The sequence below is a fragment of the Neoarius graeffei genome, chromosome 14 (genome assembly GCF_027579695.1).
Source record: "Neoarius graeffei isolate fNeoGra1 chromosome 14, fNeoGra1.pri, whole genome shotgun sequence".
NCBI lineage: Eukaryota > Metazoa > Chordata > Actinopteri > Siluriformes > Ariidae > Neoarius > Neoarius graeffei.
Window position 1 is genome coordinate 11220878 of NC_083582.1, and position 20260 is coordinate 11241137.

At 52.3% G+C, this 20260-nt stretch overlaps 1 protein-coding gene across 5 annotated transcripts in view; it reads left to right on the forward strand.

Moving 5' to 3' along the window:
* btbd16 (BTB (POZ) domain containing 16) overlaps positions 1-20260 on the forward strand; it is a 48049-nt gene that overhangs the window by 13776 nt on the left and 14013 nt on the right. For 4 of the 5 annotated variants that reach the window (XM_060939256.1, XM_060939259.1, XM_060939257.1 and 1 more), the window contains exons 6-7: positions 8072-8224; positions 8630-8741. In XM_060939256.1, coding sequence (XP_060795239.1) covers positions 8072-8224; positions 8630-8741 — 265 coding nt within the window. The remainder of the gene's footprint in view (positions 1-8071; positions 8225-8629; positions 8742-20260) is intronic. The other variant, XM_060939260.1, reaches the window with a different exon arrangement.

Below are 20260 nucleotides of genomic sequence, written 5' to 3' on the forward strand. Positions count from 1 at the left end.
GCAGTGGGTAACGCTGACGTCACGGTCTTTTAAAAACGGCGACTCTTGTGCGGTTTAGCGTATAAAGTATTATATTTACAATTACCAAGAAATTTCGTTGTTTTCTAGTATATAAATTTGATAGAATACTTAAGAATACGTTACTTTGTCACATCAGCAACTGTATATATTATATTTGGTACCCCTTTAATTAGCAAATTAATCAGAACAGACACTGAAACGTACATGCACGAAGCAAACAATTAAACAAATGACTATCAGAAGAACACTACCAAAATATAACAAAAAATATAAACTAATGTAAAATCATAATAATACACACTATTATTACACAATAACACATTAATTAACAATTACCACTGTTCAAAATGAATAGCTCCAACATTACAAATGCAGTAGTAGGTCTTGTTTAGTTAAAAATATAACGTAAATGTTTGTGTCAGTGGTTGTAAATGTGTAGATAACATAGTTTATTGGGTCAGCTTCTGTTAAAACATTGCATAAGTCTAGTCTTGTCTAGTTAAGTCTAGTCTAAATGCGGAATAAACGTGGAAACACTGTCGTTCAAGCCAGGTGCCTCTGTCAGCTCTGGGGGCTAAGCACCCCCAAAGATCAGATGCTAGAATCGCCCCTGGGATTAGTTTATTAAACCACAAGGAAGAACCTGTATTTTTTTCTGATTTGTTTGATATGGGGAAGGATGATTGCTGGTTCATCATTAATGATACGTTTCTTAAAAATAACTCGGGCACCTCGTGCGAATAACGCATGGGGTCGTTTGCGCAACGAGTGTTCATGGAATTATTTGAAAGTAAGGCCAATAAACATGTTGCATTATTTTTACACGGTCTAATCGTCCTTCTTTAAGCTACTAGGTTACTTCCAATTTTTCTGCACTAGGCTAATTAGGAACGATGGAATATTTGACCGGCATGTTATCAAAATGTCCAGAAGGTGAAACCTCTGCCGGTCAAAGTGATTTTTTTTTCTAGCGGAAACGCTGATATGGATGGATAAGAAATCGCAATGCTGTGTTTTGCTTTTTCTTTCAGTACTTTTTGATTACAAAAGCAGACACGTTTAATAAAATGACGGTTTAATCAACTGAAACTTGTACAAAAACTTTAAGTTAGCATTTTAAATGCTGACTGCAACATTTGCAAAACCTTTACAAAGGTACTTACAGTAAAATATCCGACACACGGACTTTTTGTAGTTCTAAATCGAGCGTTAGGCCTAGTTCGGATGAAACTACACTATTAAAATGATCACTGAATGATTTGTTTTTCTGAATCTTTACTGTTTTGTTGTTCGCTAGAATACCATTTTGCGATTTCACACTTAAGCAAATGTTTGAAAACTCCGGATCGCCTTCCTTCATGGTGGCTGCCGTTTTTTTGTGCCGCACGGCGCATGTGCAGAGCTGATTCAGTTCAGAGTGCGCGCGCACTCGGCGGAGGCATGCTGCATTCATGTGCTATGGGAAGATGATATTTTCCAGTTGGGAAGTGGTATTTACTAGTGTGTTGTGTTCACATGCTTTTGTTGTTGTTGACAAAGGACGCGGACTGCGAGTTAGCAATAGTTAGTTAGCTATCGTTAGCAATAGCGTCTGCTCTGGATAGGTAAAAACAAACCATAACATATTTTTAAAGGAAACGCATTTCTAACGTATTATATTACACTTGTTAATGACGCAACATTGCATAGACACCAAAAACTACCCACTAGTACTAGTAAAAAAAACTTTAGTAGCGTACAATGCTTAACATTCAAGTGTCTTGTACCGCTCGCCGCCATGTTGAAAAGGTTAAAGTTCATCTCATCTCGGCAACTCGTGTATCAAAATTTTCTACGAGTTGCCCAGTGGAAAATACCACAAGAGGGGGCGTTCATGTGTGCTTTCCATGTCGGCGTTTGGTATTTACCATAATTCCCATAGCACATGAACGCAGCAGCAGTAGTGTGTCGGAGGGAACAGAAGCAGAGATAATGCTTATTTTGTCTCCGGTAAACCAGTCTTCTCTCGTTCAATTACGTGCTGGCATCAAAAGACACCGTTGGTTGTACAACCCCGATTCCAAAAAAGTTGGGACAAAGTACAAATTGTAAATAAAAACGAAATGCAATAATTTACAAATCTCAAAAACTGATATTGTATTCACAAAAGAACATAGACAACATGTCAAATGTCGAAAGTGAGACATTTTCAAATTTCATGCCAAATATTGGCTCATTTGAAATTTCATGACAGCAACACATCTCAGAAAAGTTGGGACAGGGGCAATAAGAGGCTGGAAAAGTTAAAGGTACAAAAAAGGAACAGCTGGAGGACCAAATTGCAACTCATTAGGTCAATTGGCAATAGGTCATTAACATGACTGGGTATAAAAAGAGCATCTTGGAGTGGCAGCGGCTCTCAGAAGTAAAGATGGGAAGAGGATCACCAATCCCCCTAATTCTGCGCCGACAAATAGTGGAGCAATATCAGAAAGGAGTTCGACAGTGTAAAATTGCAAAGAGTTTGAACATATCATCATCTACAGTGCATAATATCATCAAAAGATTCAGAGAATCTGGAAGAATCTCTGTGCGTAAGGGTCAAGGCCGGAAAACCATACTGGGTGCCCGTGATCTTCGGGCCCTTAGACGGCACTGCATCACATACAGGCATGCTTCTGTATTGGAAATCACAAAATGGGCTCAGGAATATTTCCAGAGAACATTATCTGTGAACACAATTCACCGTGCCATCCGCTGTTGCCAGCTAAAACTCTATAGCTCAAAGAAGAAGCCGTATCTAAACACGATCCAGAAGCGCAGACGTCTTCTCTGGGCCAAGGCTCATTTAAAATGGACTGTGGCAAAGTGGAAAACTGTTCTGTGGTCAGACGAATCAAAATGTGAAGTTCTTTATGGAAATCAGGGACGCCGTGTCATTTGGACTAAAGAGGAGAAGGACGACCCAAGTTGTTGTCAGCGCTCAGTTCAGAAGCCTGCATCTCTGATGGTATGGGGTTGCATTAGTGCGTGTGGCATGGGCAGCTTACACATCTGGAAAGACACCATCAATGCTGAAAGGTATATCCAGGTTCTAGAGCAACATATGCTCCCATCCAGACGACGTCTCTTTCAGGGAAGACCTTGCATTTTCCAACATGACAATGCCAAACCACATACTGCATCAATTACAGCATCATGGCTGCGTAGAAGAAGGGTCCGGGTACTGAACTGGCCAGCCTGCAGTCCAGATCTTTCACCCATAGAAAACATTTGGCACATCATAAAACGGAAGATACGACAAAAAAGACCTAAGACAGTTGAGCAACTAGAATCCTACATTAGACAAGAATGGGTTAACATTCCTATCCCTGAACTTGAGCAACTTGTCTCCTCAGTCCCCAGACGTTTACAGACTGTTGTAAAGAGAAAAGGGGATGTCTCACAGTGGTAAACATGGCCTTGTCCCAACTTTTTTGAGATGTGTTGTTGTCATGAAATTTAAAATCACCTAATTTTTCTCTTTAAATGATACATTTTCTCAGTTTAAACACTTGATATGTCATCTATGTTCTATTCTGAATAAAATATGGAATTTTGAAACTTCCACATCGTTGCATTCCGTTCTTATTTACAATTTGTACTTTGTCCCAACTTTTTTGGAATCGGGGTTGTAAATGAAACCAAACTGAGTGGTTGGAGTGTATTTTCATACACAAATGGAGAAATGTTCGCTGAGTGTGTAATTGTGTAGCCCCACTGCAGACCGTTGTCGTGGTTAATTCATAGCATGCTCAGTTGCGTGAATGTGTCATGCACTGAAAATAAGAGCTTTACAAGCCAGGAACGCCTCATGATGCAATACGCAAGAAAAGAAAGAAGACTTACTGCCATTTTACTTTGTATTTGAGTAAAGTGAATAAATAAATGGTCTGTGGAAAATACATTTAATCCTGGGAACTGCGTGCACAGGAGTTTATTTTGTGTTTACTCCCCCCTCCCCCGGCTGGCTGCTTATTTGTCATGGCTGGCTAGTATGAGCCTTAGTAGAAAGCCCTGGGAATGTGGAAATGTCAAGTTCGATTTTAGATTTACGAACCCGAAAAAATGTCGAAAAACTGGCGTTAAAAAAAAAAAATTTCAACCGCACAAACGCCACTCACCCGGCTGGTGGACCGGAAACAGAACATTTTTTAATAATGGCCTGAACAGTGTGTGTTCGGAGCAGGCGTGTGTAAGCAGGACCCAAGCAAACTATTTTCGAAGTAACATTCGGTAACGTTGATCTTCACCGGCTCCCGGGACTTTCTGTGCTGATGAGGCTGATCTTTGCAGGTTTTGTCCAATTTAATTTGTCTTCTGAGTCATAGCCTGAGCTCAGAGAGGTAACATCACGCATAACCGTGCGTTTTTGTTTTTTTTTCTTCCAGAGAACGAGATCCCCTGAGTCTACGCCGAGCTTTAATGCATGTGCTTCCTTGGTATTGGATTATTTCTGTAGGATGGTGTGTGTGGGGAAGCTATCCACGTTACAAACCTCATTTCCAGGGACATGAACTAATAATAAATATGACATGAATTTAAATGCGTTCACGAGCGCAACAGCGCCACCATCAGGCTGTAATAAAAACACTCAGGAATGAGGTATGAGGAAGCCGGTGCTGATTTCTTCCTCTCCCAGATGCTAGAGTCATGCAGCCAATCAGTGACTGTCATGGTAGTCAGGTGATCGCACAAACTGACACGCCCCCGAGATCTCGAGCGGCTGGTGTTTTTTCATGTCCGTGAGGCCACACGTGAAATACCGTCATGGCTGTAATGAACAGATTTGTCGTGAACTAAAAACCAACCCACTGGCTCCAAGTGGTGATTACTAGCTAAACTAGCTAGTTTATCTGATAAACGACAGGACGACCTTTTTATGAGGTCCAAATGAGCGAATATTCTATCCACATTCTGTCGGACAAGTTCATCGTCTCAGTTACTTGTCCGATCGGACAAGTGCCAAAATACGCCGATATTCGGGTTACATATCAAATTTATCAGTTTATTCACATGATTTCCGAAGCATCTCACTCGACATATTGTTTTGATGAATCGCCGGATGTTTCTCTTCGGAAAGAGCGAAGTGCGCGTGCGCAATATTCCACTTGCGAAACCGGCCAACACCGCTTCGTGTATTAGAGCTGAAAAGTAAACGGTCGTTTAGCAGACCCTCCAGGATTTCGCGATGTTGCGATTTGCAACGTCAACGCAAATTCAACCGATCCCTGTGAATTCAGGGCAGTGTTGCAATTATATCCAATCACCGCAACTTTCCCGCAAATTTGACCAATCGTTGGCGTCGTCTTGAGGTGACGTCGACAAACTACCTTCCGCCTTACTTCCGTGTATACGTTCAAGAGAAGCAGCATGTGCGAGTCAGTGTTTATATAGGCTTAAATTCTGTTACTGAAAGTGTGTTGTGTTTACAGTGAAGCACTGTGTGCACTTTACATTATTTTTCTACTTAATACAAGAAATTAATGGATGCCAACATTTTTGCCAAAATGGTATTTTATTTTCCATTGTTTAGGCAGCTTCAGCATCATACTGTGAGATTCTGTTCAAATTGTGGTTTTTTTCTTCTATGAAGCCTGAGCCATTTATTTTATTAGTTTATAATTATTGTTTAATTTAGTCTTCAGGAGAGACTGCCTGCACACAGTACTAGTATTGATAGTTTTTTTTTTTCTTACATGAAAGCTGAGGCATTTATATTATATTTTAAGGTAACTTCATGTTGTGCTGTGAGGTTCTCTGCACTTTAACTTTTGAACCAACAGGTGCATTTGGATAAGTAAAGCCTATTTTTCTGCATTTTTGTCGTCCTGGTAATCTTTTATATTGGTAAAGATGTTTATAGGACCATTTCTCAGTGTCTTTTGTTTTTTTAATCAATAGCTTTTCAGTAATAACTTAATATTTAACATATCACTCAATTTTAATCACAAAAAGAGAAAATCGCAACAATTTCTCGCAACTTTCACTTCCTCCCGCAATGTAATCGCAACAAAAACCTAAAAAACACCGCAACTTTCATCGCAACCATTAAATACCATACGGGAGCCACAATGAATAATTAGACAAAAACAATTAATCAGTGGAGGATATGATAACGAAATCCAGGGACACATGTCAGCCCGGGGGCATTTTGAGTTATTGACAGATTCAGAAAGTACAGTTTCTAAGCTTTCCAATTATGCCTTCCATGTGGAGATCTGACAATATTTGAAGAATGTGTGGCCTTTTGAAAGTGCATAAGTTTTCCTTCTCAGCTACTCTGGGTGCAGGGCGGGCACATAATGGTGCTCATTTGCATGACATTAAGGAAAGCCCTACCCCTTACTAGCTAGCACGATGCTACTTTCATGTAAACAGAGATCACCATGTCAATTTTCCTTCCATGCAAAGTATGCCCAAAACAATTATGAACTACAAAAATAAGTCCTAAAGTATACTTTAACGTTTTGTGGTTGAAAAATTACTCACACCGTAAGAAAGAAAGATAGCACGATGATAACAACTAACACAACGCTAGTTTCATGTAACCAAACCACAACACTCTCCGTTACGTGCAAAAATAACCACACAGCCTTAGATTAATAAACTTACCCCATCAGAAAGAGAAACGGCGCCTTGCATACATCAATGCCTCCGATGGAATATGTAGTCCTAGAACACTTCCTTTTGGTTGGGGTTTTTTTGCTAGAAATGGTCATCTCCGATGTAACTACCGTGCGTCTGTTTGCTTCGCGGTGTTTCAGCTCCTCTGCGATCTGTTTAGCTTGCTCCATATTCATTCCATAGTGAAATTACACGCCTGTATGCAGCTTAAGTAGCCACGAGCTCAGCTCGTATCATACAGCTGATTGGCGAAAAAAAAAAAAAACCAAAAGACTTAAATCGTCACGTGAATGGCCCATATGGTAATTTACCCACACCCCCCAGCAGGCTACAGTCCTGACAAAAACAAGACAATTTGCAACAAAAAATGTATGCTTTTCCAACAAAACAATCTATTATCTGAAATACTGATTGCATTCTTCAAGATCTCAACTTGCACATTATGGAAAAAAACGAAAATTACAAATTTCGAAAAAAAAAATGCTTCTTTTGCGATTATCTCGGATTCGTTTCGGCCGACATGTGTCCCTGGATTCGGTGAGGTGTCTCAATATTATTCAGAGTTAATAATTTAAAAATGAAAATATACTGTATAATTTTAATTTTCTGGTTTTCAATTTCTCATAAATAAATTAATGATTGATGGAGTCCAATTTTTTTCTGCAGTGAATAGATTGTGTTAAAGTAATTCTGGTGAAATTAGTTTATTACAAATAGTTTTTTTTTTTTTTTTTCCTCAAATTTTTCTTCGGACAAGTCAACTTCACATTCGGACAAGTAAATTTCCTTTCAACTTGCCCGACAGGACAAGTGGTTTCAAAAGTTAATGTAGAGCCCTGCTACACTACTTGTATTACTACAAGGCTATCAGCTCATATACCGTGAGGAGAGAAAAACAAAATGGCGGCGCGTGTTGCTGAACCAACCGAGGACGAAATACAAAAAAAAAAAAACACGGAATAAAAATATTTGACGGTAAGAGCGTTTTTTTTTTTTTTTAATTTACTTTTAAAGAATTATTATTATTATTATAGCATTCTTCACAAATTGCTCCTGTCATTTCGCCGGTTTGTTTACATGCTAAGCGGAAATGATTTTGTCGGACGTTTCGTGTCAAGTTTTGATTTCTGGAATTTGTAAATAAAGAAATAAAAACGCTCCGTTTCTCAAAATCCAGTGAATTTGGTTAGAATAAAACAGTTATTCCACTCAATCTCGTCGTACGTGGCTAATAGGCAACTCGGTGCTACGCGTCTCGTCGGCGATCAGCTCATGTACGATTCGATTTCGTGGAATAACTGTTAAATGCGAGTATTCGTGCCACTTTTTACACTGTTTCCTTGAAGTAAAATATTTTTATCTGATAAGTGTGTGTGGGGGGGGGTTTGTTTTTTTGTTTTTGCAGAGAGTGGTGCAAGAGAGAGGTGTGTGTTGCGAGGAGGCAAGCAGATGAGACCGAGACCGGATGGAGGAACGGGGATGAGTCGAGGCAGCCTCACATGTCGCACTCCCATCCTGCTGTCCCTGAACATAAACAATCCCTCCGTCACGAAAGAGTGTAAATCACGTTCAGTATAAAATGACACAACGGGGTTTAAAGCACTCGCTTTATTGTCACTGTGATTGACAGGGGAGAGAGAGTAGTAAGCCCCGCCCATCCATTCCTCCCACCCACAGATGGATGTAGCATTACTGGGATGTGAACACACTCTCTCCGGATGACTGGGCCAACACTTTCTCAGACTCGCACCCGTACAGATGCTTACACTGAACATTTTAGACAGTTTTTCTGAAATTTCCAGAATCTGATTGAAACCCTTGAGTTATCAGTCACTAACATGATGGCGGAGTGAAATGAGAAACTCAAGCAGAAGTAAAAACGACAGCACAAGTGATGACGAGTCAATACTGAGAAGTTATTCATGTGTAAGAAATTAAAATATATCTCTCTCTCTCTCTCCAGCTCTTTCATTCGCCCTGAGCACTATGTACAGGCGTGACGAGCGTCCTGATGAGTGGTGCGAGGCCGTGCTCTGCGCCGCCACCCTGTTGCGTCTCCCCCAGCTTCGACAGAGGTCAGTGTTTTGTTTAAAAGCACTATCACAGATGGGGTCAGTGTAAACTCAGTCCTGTCTGCACACCGACACACATTTAGAACCTCATACCTCCAGCATAAATCATTCGCAACGTTTATTCCACACAGGCGAGTAGAAATCTCTCCGTCGTGGATTCCGTTCGTAACTCTATAAAACTGATAATGACACCCGACTGGCAGCAATCTCACACTCTGTGCTCACTTTATACTCCGTGTAAAAAAACAAACAAAAACACTCGTGGGTTTCTGTCAGTTTGGCTGATGTGCTGTTGAGAATTATGTTTCTGATTACAGTTTTATGAATTCCACACACCCAGAATTATTCTTTGTGCAGTAATGTTTATGAGCACTTTTTATTTCCAGACTTTCCACTGACCGCACACGCTGGGTCCACGTGGATTCAAACCCGTTCAAATCAGCGAACAAACCTAGTTGCAGTGATTACACGTAGTGACTGAACAGAACACAACAGACGACTGAACACGTCAAATAAAATCCGACCATCTACAAGTGTGTGTCTGCAAAACCCGCAAACCCCCCGTAATACGCGAGTAGAGGGCGGAGTTTATTTATAGTCCATGTAGATCCTGATCCAGCCGTGCACACACACACACACACACACACACACACACAGCAGTATCACTGTTACTGTTTCTGCACCCGTCACTCAGCACTCTACACTCATAACTTTACACTCACAGACAGACAGACGAGCGCACAGAGAGAGAGCGAGAGAGAGAGACAGACAGACAGATGAGCGCACACAGAGAGAGACAGACAGACAGACGAGCGCACACAGAGAGAGAGAGACAGACAGACGAGCGCACAGAGAGAGAGAGACAGACAGACGAGCGCAGAGAGAGAGAGAGAGAGAGACAGACGAGTGCACAGAGAGAGACAGACAGACAGACAGATGAGCGCACAGAGAGAGACAGACAGACGAACGCACACAGAGAGCGAGACAGACGAACGCACACAGAGAGAGAGACGGACGCACAGAGAGAGACAGACGGACGGACGCACAGAGAGAGACGGACGGACGCACAGAGAGAGAGAGAGACGGACGGACGCACAGAGAGAGACAGACGGACGGACGGACGCACAGAGCGAGACAGACGGACGGACGGACGCACAGAGCGAGACAGACGGACGGACGCACAGAGCGAGACAGACGGACGGACGCACAGAGCGAGACAGACGGACGGACGCACAGAGCGAGACAGACGGACGGACGCACAGAGAGAGACAGACGGACGGACGCACAGAGAGAGACAGACGGACGGACGCACAGAGAGAGACAGACGGACGGACGGACGCACAGAGAGAGACGGACGCACAGAAAGAGACGGACGCACAGAGACGGACGAACGCACAGAGACAGACGAACGCACAGAGACAGACAGACAGACAGACGAACGCACAGAGACGGACGGACGCACAGAGACGGACGAACGCACAGAGACAGACAGACGAACGCACAGAGAGGGACGAACGCACAGAGAGGGACGAACGCACAAAGAGAGACGAACGCACAGACGAATGCACAGAGAGACGAACGCACAGACGAATGCACAGAGAGACAGACGGACAGACGAACGCACAGAGAGAGACAGACGGACAGACAAACGCACAGAGAGACAGACGGACAGACGAACGCACAGAGAGAGATGGACAGACGAACGCACAGAGAGAGACGGACGGACGCACACAGAGAGACGGACGGACGCACACAGAGAGACGGACGGACGCACACAGAGAGACGGACGGACGGACGCACACAGAGAGACGGACGGACGGAGAGACGGACGGACGGACGGGCAGACGGACGCACACAGAGGGACGGACGGACGGGCAGACGGACGCACACAGAGAGACGGACGGGCAGACGGACGCACGCAGAGAGACGGACGGACGGGCAGACGGACGCACGCAGAGAGACGGGCGGACGGACGCACGCAGAGAGACGGACGGACGGGCGGACGGACGCACGCAGAGAGACGGACGGACGGGCGGACGGACGCACGCAGAGAGACGGACGGACGGGCGGACGGACGCACGCAGAGAGACGGACGGACGGGCGGACGGACGCACGCAGAGAGACGGACGGACGGGCGGACGGACGCACGCAGAGAGACGGACGGACGGGCGGACGGACGCACGCAGAGAGACGGACGGACGGGCGGACGGACGCACGCAGAGAGACGGACGGACGGGCGGACGGACGCACGCAGAGAGACGGACGGACGGGCGGACGGACGCACGCAGAGAGACGGACGGACGGGCGGACGGACGCACGCAGAGAGACGGACGGGCGGACGGACGCACGCAGAGAGACGGACGGGCGGACGGACGCACGCAGAGAGACGGACGGACGGACGCACGCAGAGAGACGGACGGACGGACGCACGCAGAGAGACGGGCGGACGGACGCACACAGAGGGACGGACGGACGGGCGGACAGACGCACACGGACGGACGGGCGGACGGACGCACACAGGGACGGACGGACGGGCGGACGGACGGACGCACGCAGAGAGACGGACGGGCGGACGGACGCACGCAGAGAGGCGGACGGACGGACGCACGCAGAGAGACGGGCGGACGGACGGACGCACGCAGAGAGACGGACGGGCGGACGGACGGACGCACGCAGAGAGACGGGCGGACGGACGGACGCACGCAGAGAGACGGACGGGCGGACGGACGCACGCAGAGAGACGGACGGGCGGACGGACGCACGCAGAGAGACGGACGGGCGGACGGACGGACGCACGCAGAGAGACGGGCGGGCGGACGGACGCACGCAGAGAGACGGACGGGAGGACGGACGCACGCAGAGAGGCGGACGGACGGACGGGTGGACGGACGCACGCACGCAGAGAGACGGACGGACGGGCGGACGGACGCACGCAGAGACGGACGGACGGGCGGACGGACGCACGCAGAGACGGACGGACGGGCGGACGGACGCACGCAGAGACGGACGGACGGACGCACGCAGAGACGGACGGACGGGCGGACGGACGCACGCAGAGACGGACGGACGGGCGGACGGACGGACGCACGCAGAGACAGACGGGCAGACGGACGGACGCACGCAGAGACGGACGGACGGGCAGACGGACGGACGCACGCAGAAACGGACGGACGGGCAGACGGACGGACGCACGCAGAGACGGACGGACGGGCAGACGGACGGACGCAGAGACGGACGGACGGGCAGACGGACGGACGCACGCAGAGACGGACGGACGGGCAGACGGACGGACGCACGGACGGACGGGCAGACGGACGCACGCACGCAGAGACGGACGGACGGGCAGACGGACGCACGCAGGGACGGACGGGCAGACGGACGGACGCACGCACGCAGAGACGGACGGACGGGCAGACGGACGCACGCAGAGACGGACGGACGGGCAGACGGACGCACGCAGAGAGACGGACGGACGGGCAGACGGACGCACGCAGAGAGACGGACGGACGGGCAGACGGACGCACGCAGAGACGGACGGACGGGCAGACGGACGCACTCAGAGAGACGGACGGACGGGCAGACGGACGCACGCAGAGAGACGGACGGACGGGCAGACGGACGCACGCAGAGAGACGGACGCACGCAGAGAGACGGACGGACGGGCAGACGGACGCACGCAGAGAGACGGACGGACGGGCAGACGGACGCACGCAGAGACGGACGGACGGGCAGACGGACGCACGCAGAGAGACGGACGGACGGGCAGACGGACGCACGCAGAGAGACGGACGGACGGGCAGACGGACGCACGCAGAGACGGACGGACGGGCAGACGGACGCACACAGAGAGACGGACGGACGGGCAGACGGACGCACTCAGAGAGACGGACGGACGCACTCAGAGAGACGGACGGACGGGCAGACGGACGCACGCAGAGAGACGGACGGACGGGCAGACGGACGCACGCAGAGAGACGGACGGACGGGCAGACGGACGCACGCAGAGAGACGGACGGACGGGCAGACGGACGCACGCAGAGACGGACGGACGGGCAGACGGACGCACGCAGAGAGACGGACGGACAGACGGGCAGACGGACGCACGCAGAGACGGACGGACGGGCAGACGGACGCACGCAGAGAGACGGACGGACGGGCAGACGGACGCACGCAGAGAGACGGACGGACGGGCAGACGGACGCACGCAGAGAGACGGACGGACGGGCAGACGGACGCACGCAGAGAGACGGACGGACGGGCAGACGGACGCACGCAGAGAGACGGACGGACGGGCAGACGGACGCACGCAGAGACGGACCGACGGGCAGACGGACGCACGCAGAGACGGACGGACGGGCAGACGGACGCACGCAGAGAGACGGACGGACGGGCAGACGGACGCACGCAGAGACGGACGGGCAGACGGACGCACGCAGAGACGGACGGGCAGACGGACGCACGCAGAGACGGACGGGCAGACGGACGCACGCAGAGACGGACGGGCAGACGGACGCACGCAGAGACGGACGGGCAGACGGACGCACGCAGAGACGGACGGGCAGACGGACGCACGCAGAGACGGACGGGCAGACGGACGCACGCAGAGACGGACGGGCAGACGGACGCACGCAGAGACGGACGGGCAGAAGGACGCACACAGAGAGACGGACGGGCAGACGGACGCACGCAGAGACGGACGGGCAGACGGACGCACGCAGAGACGGACGGGCAGACGGACGCACGCAGAGACGGACGGGCAGACGGACGCACGCAGAGACGGACGGGCAGACGGACGCACGCAGAGACGGACGGGCAGACGGACGCACGCAGAGACGGACGGGCAGAAGGACGCACACAGAGAGACGGACGGGCAGACGGACGCACACGGACGGACGGGCAGACGGACGGGCAGACGGACGCACGCAGAGACGGACGAACGGGCAGACGGACGCACGCAGAGACGGACGGACAGGCAGACGGACGGACGGGCAGACGGACGGACGGACGGGCAGGCGGACGCACGCAGAGACGGACGGACGGGCAGACGGACGCACGCAGAGAGACGGACGGACGGACGGGCAGACGGACGCACGCAGAGAGACGGACGGACGGGCAGACGGACGCACGCAGAGACGGACGGACGGGCAGACGGACGCACGCAGAGACGGACGGACGGGCAGACGGACGCACGCAGAGACGGACGGACGGGCAGACGGACGCACGCAGAGACGGACGGACGGGCAGACGGACGCACGCAGAGACGGACGGGCAGACGGACGCACGCAGAGACGGACGGGCAGACGGACGCACGCAGAGACGGACGGGCAGACGGACGCACACAGAGAGACGGACGGGCAGACAGACGCACACGGACGGACGGACGGGCGGACGGACGGACGGACGGGCAGACGGACGCACGCAGAGACGGACGGACGGGCAGACGGACGCACGCAGAGACGGACGGACGGGCAGACGGACGCACTCAGAGAGACGGACGGACGGGCAGACGGACGCACTCAGAGAGACGGACGGACGGGCAGACGGACGCACTCAGAGAGACGGACGGACGGGCAGACGGACGAACACAGAGAGACGGACGGACGGGCAGACGGACGCACGCAGAGACGGACGGGCAGACGGACGCACGCAGAGAGACGGACGGGCAGACGGACGCACGCAGAGACGGACGGACGGGCAGACGGACGCACTCAGAGAGACGGACGGGCAGACGGACGCACTCAGAGAGACGGACGGACGGGCAGACGGACGAACACAGAGAGACGGACGGACGGGCAGACGGACGCACGCAGAGACGGACGGGCAGACGGACGCACACAGAGAGACGGACGGGCAGACGGACGCACACAGAGAGACGGACGGGCAGACGGACGCACACGGACGGACGGGCAGACGGACGGGCAGACGGACGCGCGCAGAGACGGACGAACGGGCAGACGGACGCACGCAGAGACGGACGGACAGGCAGACGGACGGACGGGCAGACGGACGGACGGACGGGCAGACGGACGCACGCAGAGACGGACGGACGGGCAGACGGACGCACGCAGAGAGACGGACGGACGGACGGGCAGACGGACGCACGCAGAGATGGACGGACGGACGGGCAGACGGACGCACGCAGAGACGGACGGACGGGCAGACGGACGCACGCAGAGACGGACGGACGGGCAGACGGACGCACCCAGAGAGACGGACGGACGGGCAGACGGACGCACGCAGAGACGGACGGGCAGACGGACGCACGCAGAGACGGACGGGCAGACGGACGCACGCAGAGACGGACGGGCAGACGGACGCACACAGAGAGACGGACGGGCAGACGGACGCACACGGACGGACGGACGGGCAGACGGACGCACACAGAGAGACGGACGGACGGGCAGACGGACGCACGCAGGGACGGACGGACGGGCAGACGGACGCACACAGAGAGACGGACGGACGGGCAGACGGACGCACGCAGGGACGGACGGACGGGCAGACGGACGCACACAGAGAGACGGACGGACGGGCAGACGGACGCACGCAGAGACGGACGGACGGACGCACGCAGAGACGGACGGACAGGCGGACGGACGGACGGACGGGCAGACGGACGCACGCAGAGACGGACGGACGGGCAGACGGACGCACGCAGAGACGGACGGACGGGCAGACGGACGCACTCAGAGAGACGGACGGACGGGCAGACGGACGCACTCAGAGACGGACGGACGGGCAGACGGACGAACACAGAGAGACGGACGGACGGGCAGACGGACGCACGCAGAGACGGACGGGCAGACGGACGCACGCAGAGAGACGGACGGGCAGACGGACGCACGCAGAGAAGGACGGACGGGCAGACGGACGCACTCAGAGAGACGGACGGGCAGACGGACGCACTCAGAGAGACGGACGGACGGGCAGACGGACGAACACAGAGAGACGGACGGACGGGCAGACGGACGCACGCAGAGACGGACGGGCAGACGGACGCATACAGAGAGACGGACGGGCAGACGGACGCACCCGGACGGACGGACGGGCAGACGGACGCACACAGAGAGACGGACGGACGGGCAGACGGACGCACGCAGAGACGGACGGACGGGCAGACGGACGCACGCAGAGAGACGGACGGACGGGCAGACGGACGCACGCAGAGATGGACGGACGGGCAGACGGACGCACGCAGAGAGACGGACGGACGGACGGACGGACGGGCAGACGGACGCACGCAGAGAGACGGACGGACGGACGGGCAGACGGACGCACGCAGAGAGACGGACGGACGGGCATACGGACGCACGCAGAGAGACGGACGGACGGACGGGCAGACGGACGCACGCAGAGACGGACGGACGGGCAGACGGACGCACGCAGAGAGACGGACGGACGGGCAGACGGACGCACGCAGAGAGACGGACGGACGGGCAGACGGACGCACGCAGAGAGACGGGCAGACGGACGCACGCAGAGAGACGGGCGGACGGACGCACGCAGAGAGACGGGCGGACGGACGCACGCAGAGAGACGGGCGGACGGACGCACGCACGCAGAGAGACGGACGGGCGGACGGACGCACGCAGAGAGACGGACGGGCGGACGGACGGGCGGACGGACGCACGCAGAGAGACGGACAGGCGGACGGACGCACGCAGAGAGACGGATGGACGGGCGGACGGACGCACGCAGAGAGACGGACGGACGGGCAGACGGACGCACGCAGAGGGACGGACGGACGCACGCAGAGGGACGGACGGGCAGACGGACGCACGCAGAGGGACGGACGGGCAGACGGACGCACGCAGAGAGACTGACGGACGGACGGGCAGACGGACGCATGCAGAGAGACGGGCGGACGGGCAGACGGACGCACGCAGAGAGACGGACGGGCAGATGGGCAGACGGACGCACGCAGAGGGACGGACGGACGGACGGACGGACGGGCAGACGGACGCACGCAGAGAGACGGACGGACAGACGGACGCACGCAGAGAGACGGACGGACGGACGGACGGGCAGACGGACGCACGCAGAGAGACGGACGGACGGACGGACGGGCAGACGGACGCACACAGAGAGACGGACGGACGGGCAGACGGACGCACGCAGAGAGACGGACGGACGGACGGACGGGCAGACGGACGCACGCAGAGAGACGGACGGACGGACGGACGGGCAGACGGACGCACGCAGAGAGACGGACGGACGGACGCACACAGAGAGACGGACGGACGGACGGACGGACGCACGCAGAGAGACGGACGGACGGACGGACGCACGCAGAGAGACGGACGGACGGACGGACGCACGCAGAGAGACGGACGGACGGATGCACGCACGCAGAGAGACGGACGGACGGACGGACGCACGCAGAGAGACGGTTGCACGCAGAGAGACGGACGCACGGACGGACGGACGCACGCAGAGAGACGGACGGACGGACGGACGGACGAACGGGCGGACGGACGCACGCAGAGAGACGGGCGGACGGACGCACGCAGAGAGACGGGCGGGCGGGCGGACGGACGGACGGACGCACGCAGAGAGACGGACGGGCGGACGGACGGACGCACGCAGAGAGACGGACGGACGGACGGGCGGACGGACGGACGCACGCAGAGAGACGGACGGACGGACGGACGGACGGGCGGACGGACGCACGCAGAGAGACGGACGAACACAGAGAGAGAGAGAGACAGACGGACGAACGCCGAGAGAGACAGACAGGTTATTGATGATGGACCACTGCACAGTGCCTGGACTGAGTCTATTAAAATCAAATCAATCATAAATCTCTCAAAACATCTGACTGATGAAAGATAATGATGACGAACACACCAGGCAGGAAAATCACTCAAAATACAAGAAACAATTAAAGCCGCAAGCGGCCTCGACGGGCCCTCGCGCCAGCGGCCAAGGGGGGCGGGGGCATGCGTCCCCGCGAAATACCTTCCACAGCTTCTTCGGCAAGAGACATTACTCCCACAATGGCGACAAACCACAGAAATGGACACATGGCAACAATAGGGTCTCGCACTTCGTGCGTTGTCAACCATGGCAAGCGCCTCAATAAGGGTCTTGAAAAGAGTTTGCTTGCCAAGTTTGACAAATCAGAAGCTGCAATATCATTTTTGCCATAATCAGCACCCCCAGGGGCGAAAGTGCACAAAATTTGGCGTATACGTCAGGTGAGCTATGAAGAGTTTGCGTATGAAGTTTGATGACAATTGAGTAAATAGAAGATGAGATATAGATTTTTGAAGAATAAATTTTTTGGTTTTTCCCATGTCAGTAGGTGGCGCTATGCTGTACATGAGCGATTATGAGTTGGAAAAATAAGTGTCTACAACAGCAACGTACAATCACAAGGTAGTGGTGTGAAGGAAAAGCACTATGGAATTATTTACCAAAAACCCGTTTGGGAGCAATTGCGTTGGCCAAAAACAGCGCCCCCCATGGACGAAAATTCCCAAAATGTGGTATACATGACATGGGAGGTAGTAAGAGGGTGGCCGTGAAGTTTGACCAAATTTGAAGAAAGATTGGATTTTTTGCCCAAAAATAGCGCCCCCAGTGGCGAAACATCACAGAAATTGGGTCACATGTCAGAAGCCCAATGAGTGATTTGCGTGTGAAGTATGAGCAGTGTTGAGCAATTAGAAGATTTGTTATGAATTTTTAAGCATGTAAAATTCTGCATTGAAAAATGATTGACGTATAACTTCTGAACGGTTAATGCTACGTGAAACGTATTTAGCAACTTTTGTCAGCCATGTCTGTAGATGATGTGTATCAATTTTGGTGACATTCCTATGAACGGTCTAGGAGGAGTTGCGCCGTCTTCGTGGCCAAGCATTTCGCACAAAAGTGAAATTACCTCATGTCCTGTAGGGCGTGGCTAATGCATTGGCAGTACATTTTTGTCCGGCTTGGTGAGATACATATGCGTACCAAAGGGCATGCCACTACTACAAACTACATGGCAACCAGGCACCTTAATGCGAGAGGCAAAAATCACAACACGTTAGGGGGCGCTATAGAGGCCCTGAGGCCCGCCTGGATCTGGGCTTCTGGTTCTCAGTAGCGGTCGCAGTCTAAGAAAAAGGAGCCAAATTTCGAGCGTTGTCGACCATGGCAAGCACCCCAATAAGGGTCTTGTAAAGAGTTTGCTTGCCAAGGTTGACAAATCAGAAGCTGCAATATCATTTCTGCCATAACCAGCACCCCCAGGGGCGAAAGTGCACAAAATTTGGCGTATATGTCAGGTGAGCTATGAAGAGTTTGCGTATGAAGTGTGATGAAAATTGAGTAAATAGAAGATGAGATATAGATTTTTGAAGAATAAATTTTTCGGTTTTTCCCATGTCAGTAGGTGGCGCTATGCTGTACATGAGCGATTATGAGTTGGAAAAATAAGTGTCTACAACAGCAACGTACTTTCACAAGGTAGTGGTGTGAAGGAAAAGCATTATGGAATTATTAACCAAAAACCCATTTTGGAGAAATTGCGTCGGCCAAAAACAGCGCCCCCCATGGATGAAAATTCCCAAAATGTGGAATACATGACATGGGAGGTAGTAAGAGGGTGGCCGTGAAGTTTGACCAAATTTGAGGAAAGATTGGATTTTTTGCCCAAAAATAGCGCCCCCAGTGGCGAAACATCACAGAAATTGGGTCTCATGTCAGAAGCCCAATGAGTGATTTGCGTGTGACGTATGAGCAGTGTTGAGCAATTAGAAGATTTGTTATGAATTTTTAAGCATGTAAAAATCTGCATTGAAAAATTATTGACGTACAACTTCTGAACGGTGTACCCAACGTGAAACGTATTTAGCAACTTTTGTCAGCCATGTCTGTAGATGATGTGTTTCAATTTTGGTGACGTTCCTATGAACTGTCTAGGAGGAGTTGCGCCGTCTTCGTGGCCATGCATTTCGCACAAAAGAGAAATTACCTCACTTCCTGTAGGGCGTGGCTAATGCATTGGCATGACATTTTTGTCCGGCTTGGTGAGATACATATGCGTACCAAAGGGCATGCCACCACTACAAACTACATGGCAACCAGGCACCTTAATGCGAGAGGCAAAAATCACAACACGTTAGGGGGCGCTATAGAGGCCCTGAGGCCCGCCTGGATCTGGGCTTCTGGTTCTCAGTAGCGGTGGCAGTCTAAGAAAAAGGAGCCAAATTTCGAGCGTTGTCGACCATGGCAAGCGCCCCAATAAGGGTCTTGTAAAGAGTTTGCTTGCCAAGGTTGACAAATCAGAAGCTGCAATATCATTTCTGCCATAACCAGCACCCCCAGGGGCGAAAGTGCACAAAATTTGGCGTATATGTCAGGTGAGCTATGAAGAGTTTGCGTATGAAGTGTGATGAAAATTGAGTAAATAGAAGATGAGATATAGATTTTTGAAGAATAAATTTTTTGGTTTTTCCCATGTCAGTAGGTGGCGCTATGCTGTACATGAGCGATTATGAGTTGGAAAAATAAGTGTCTACAACAGCAACGTA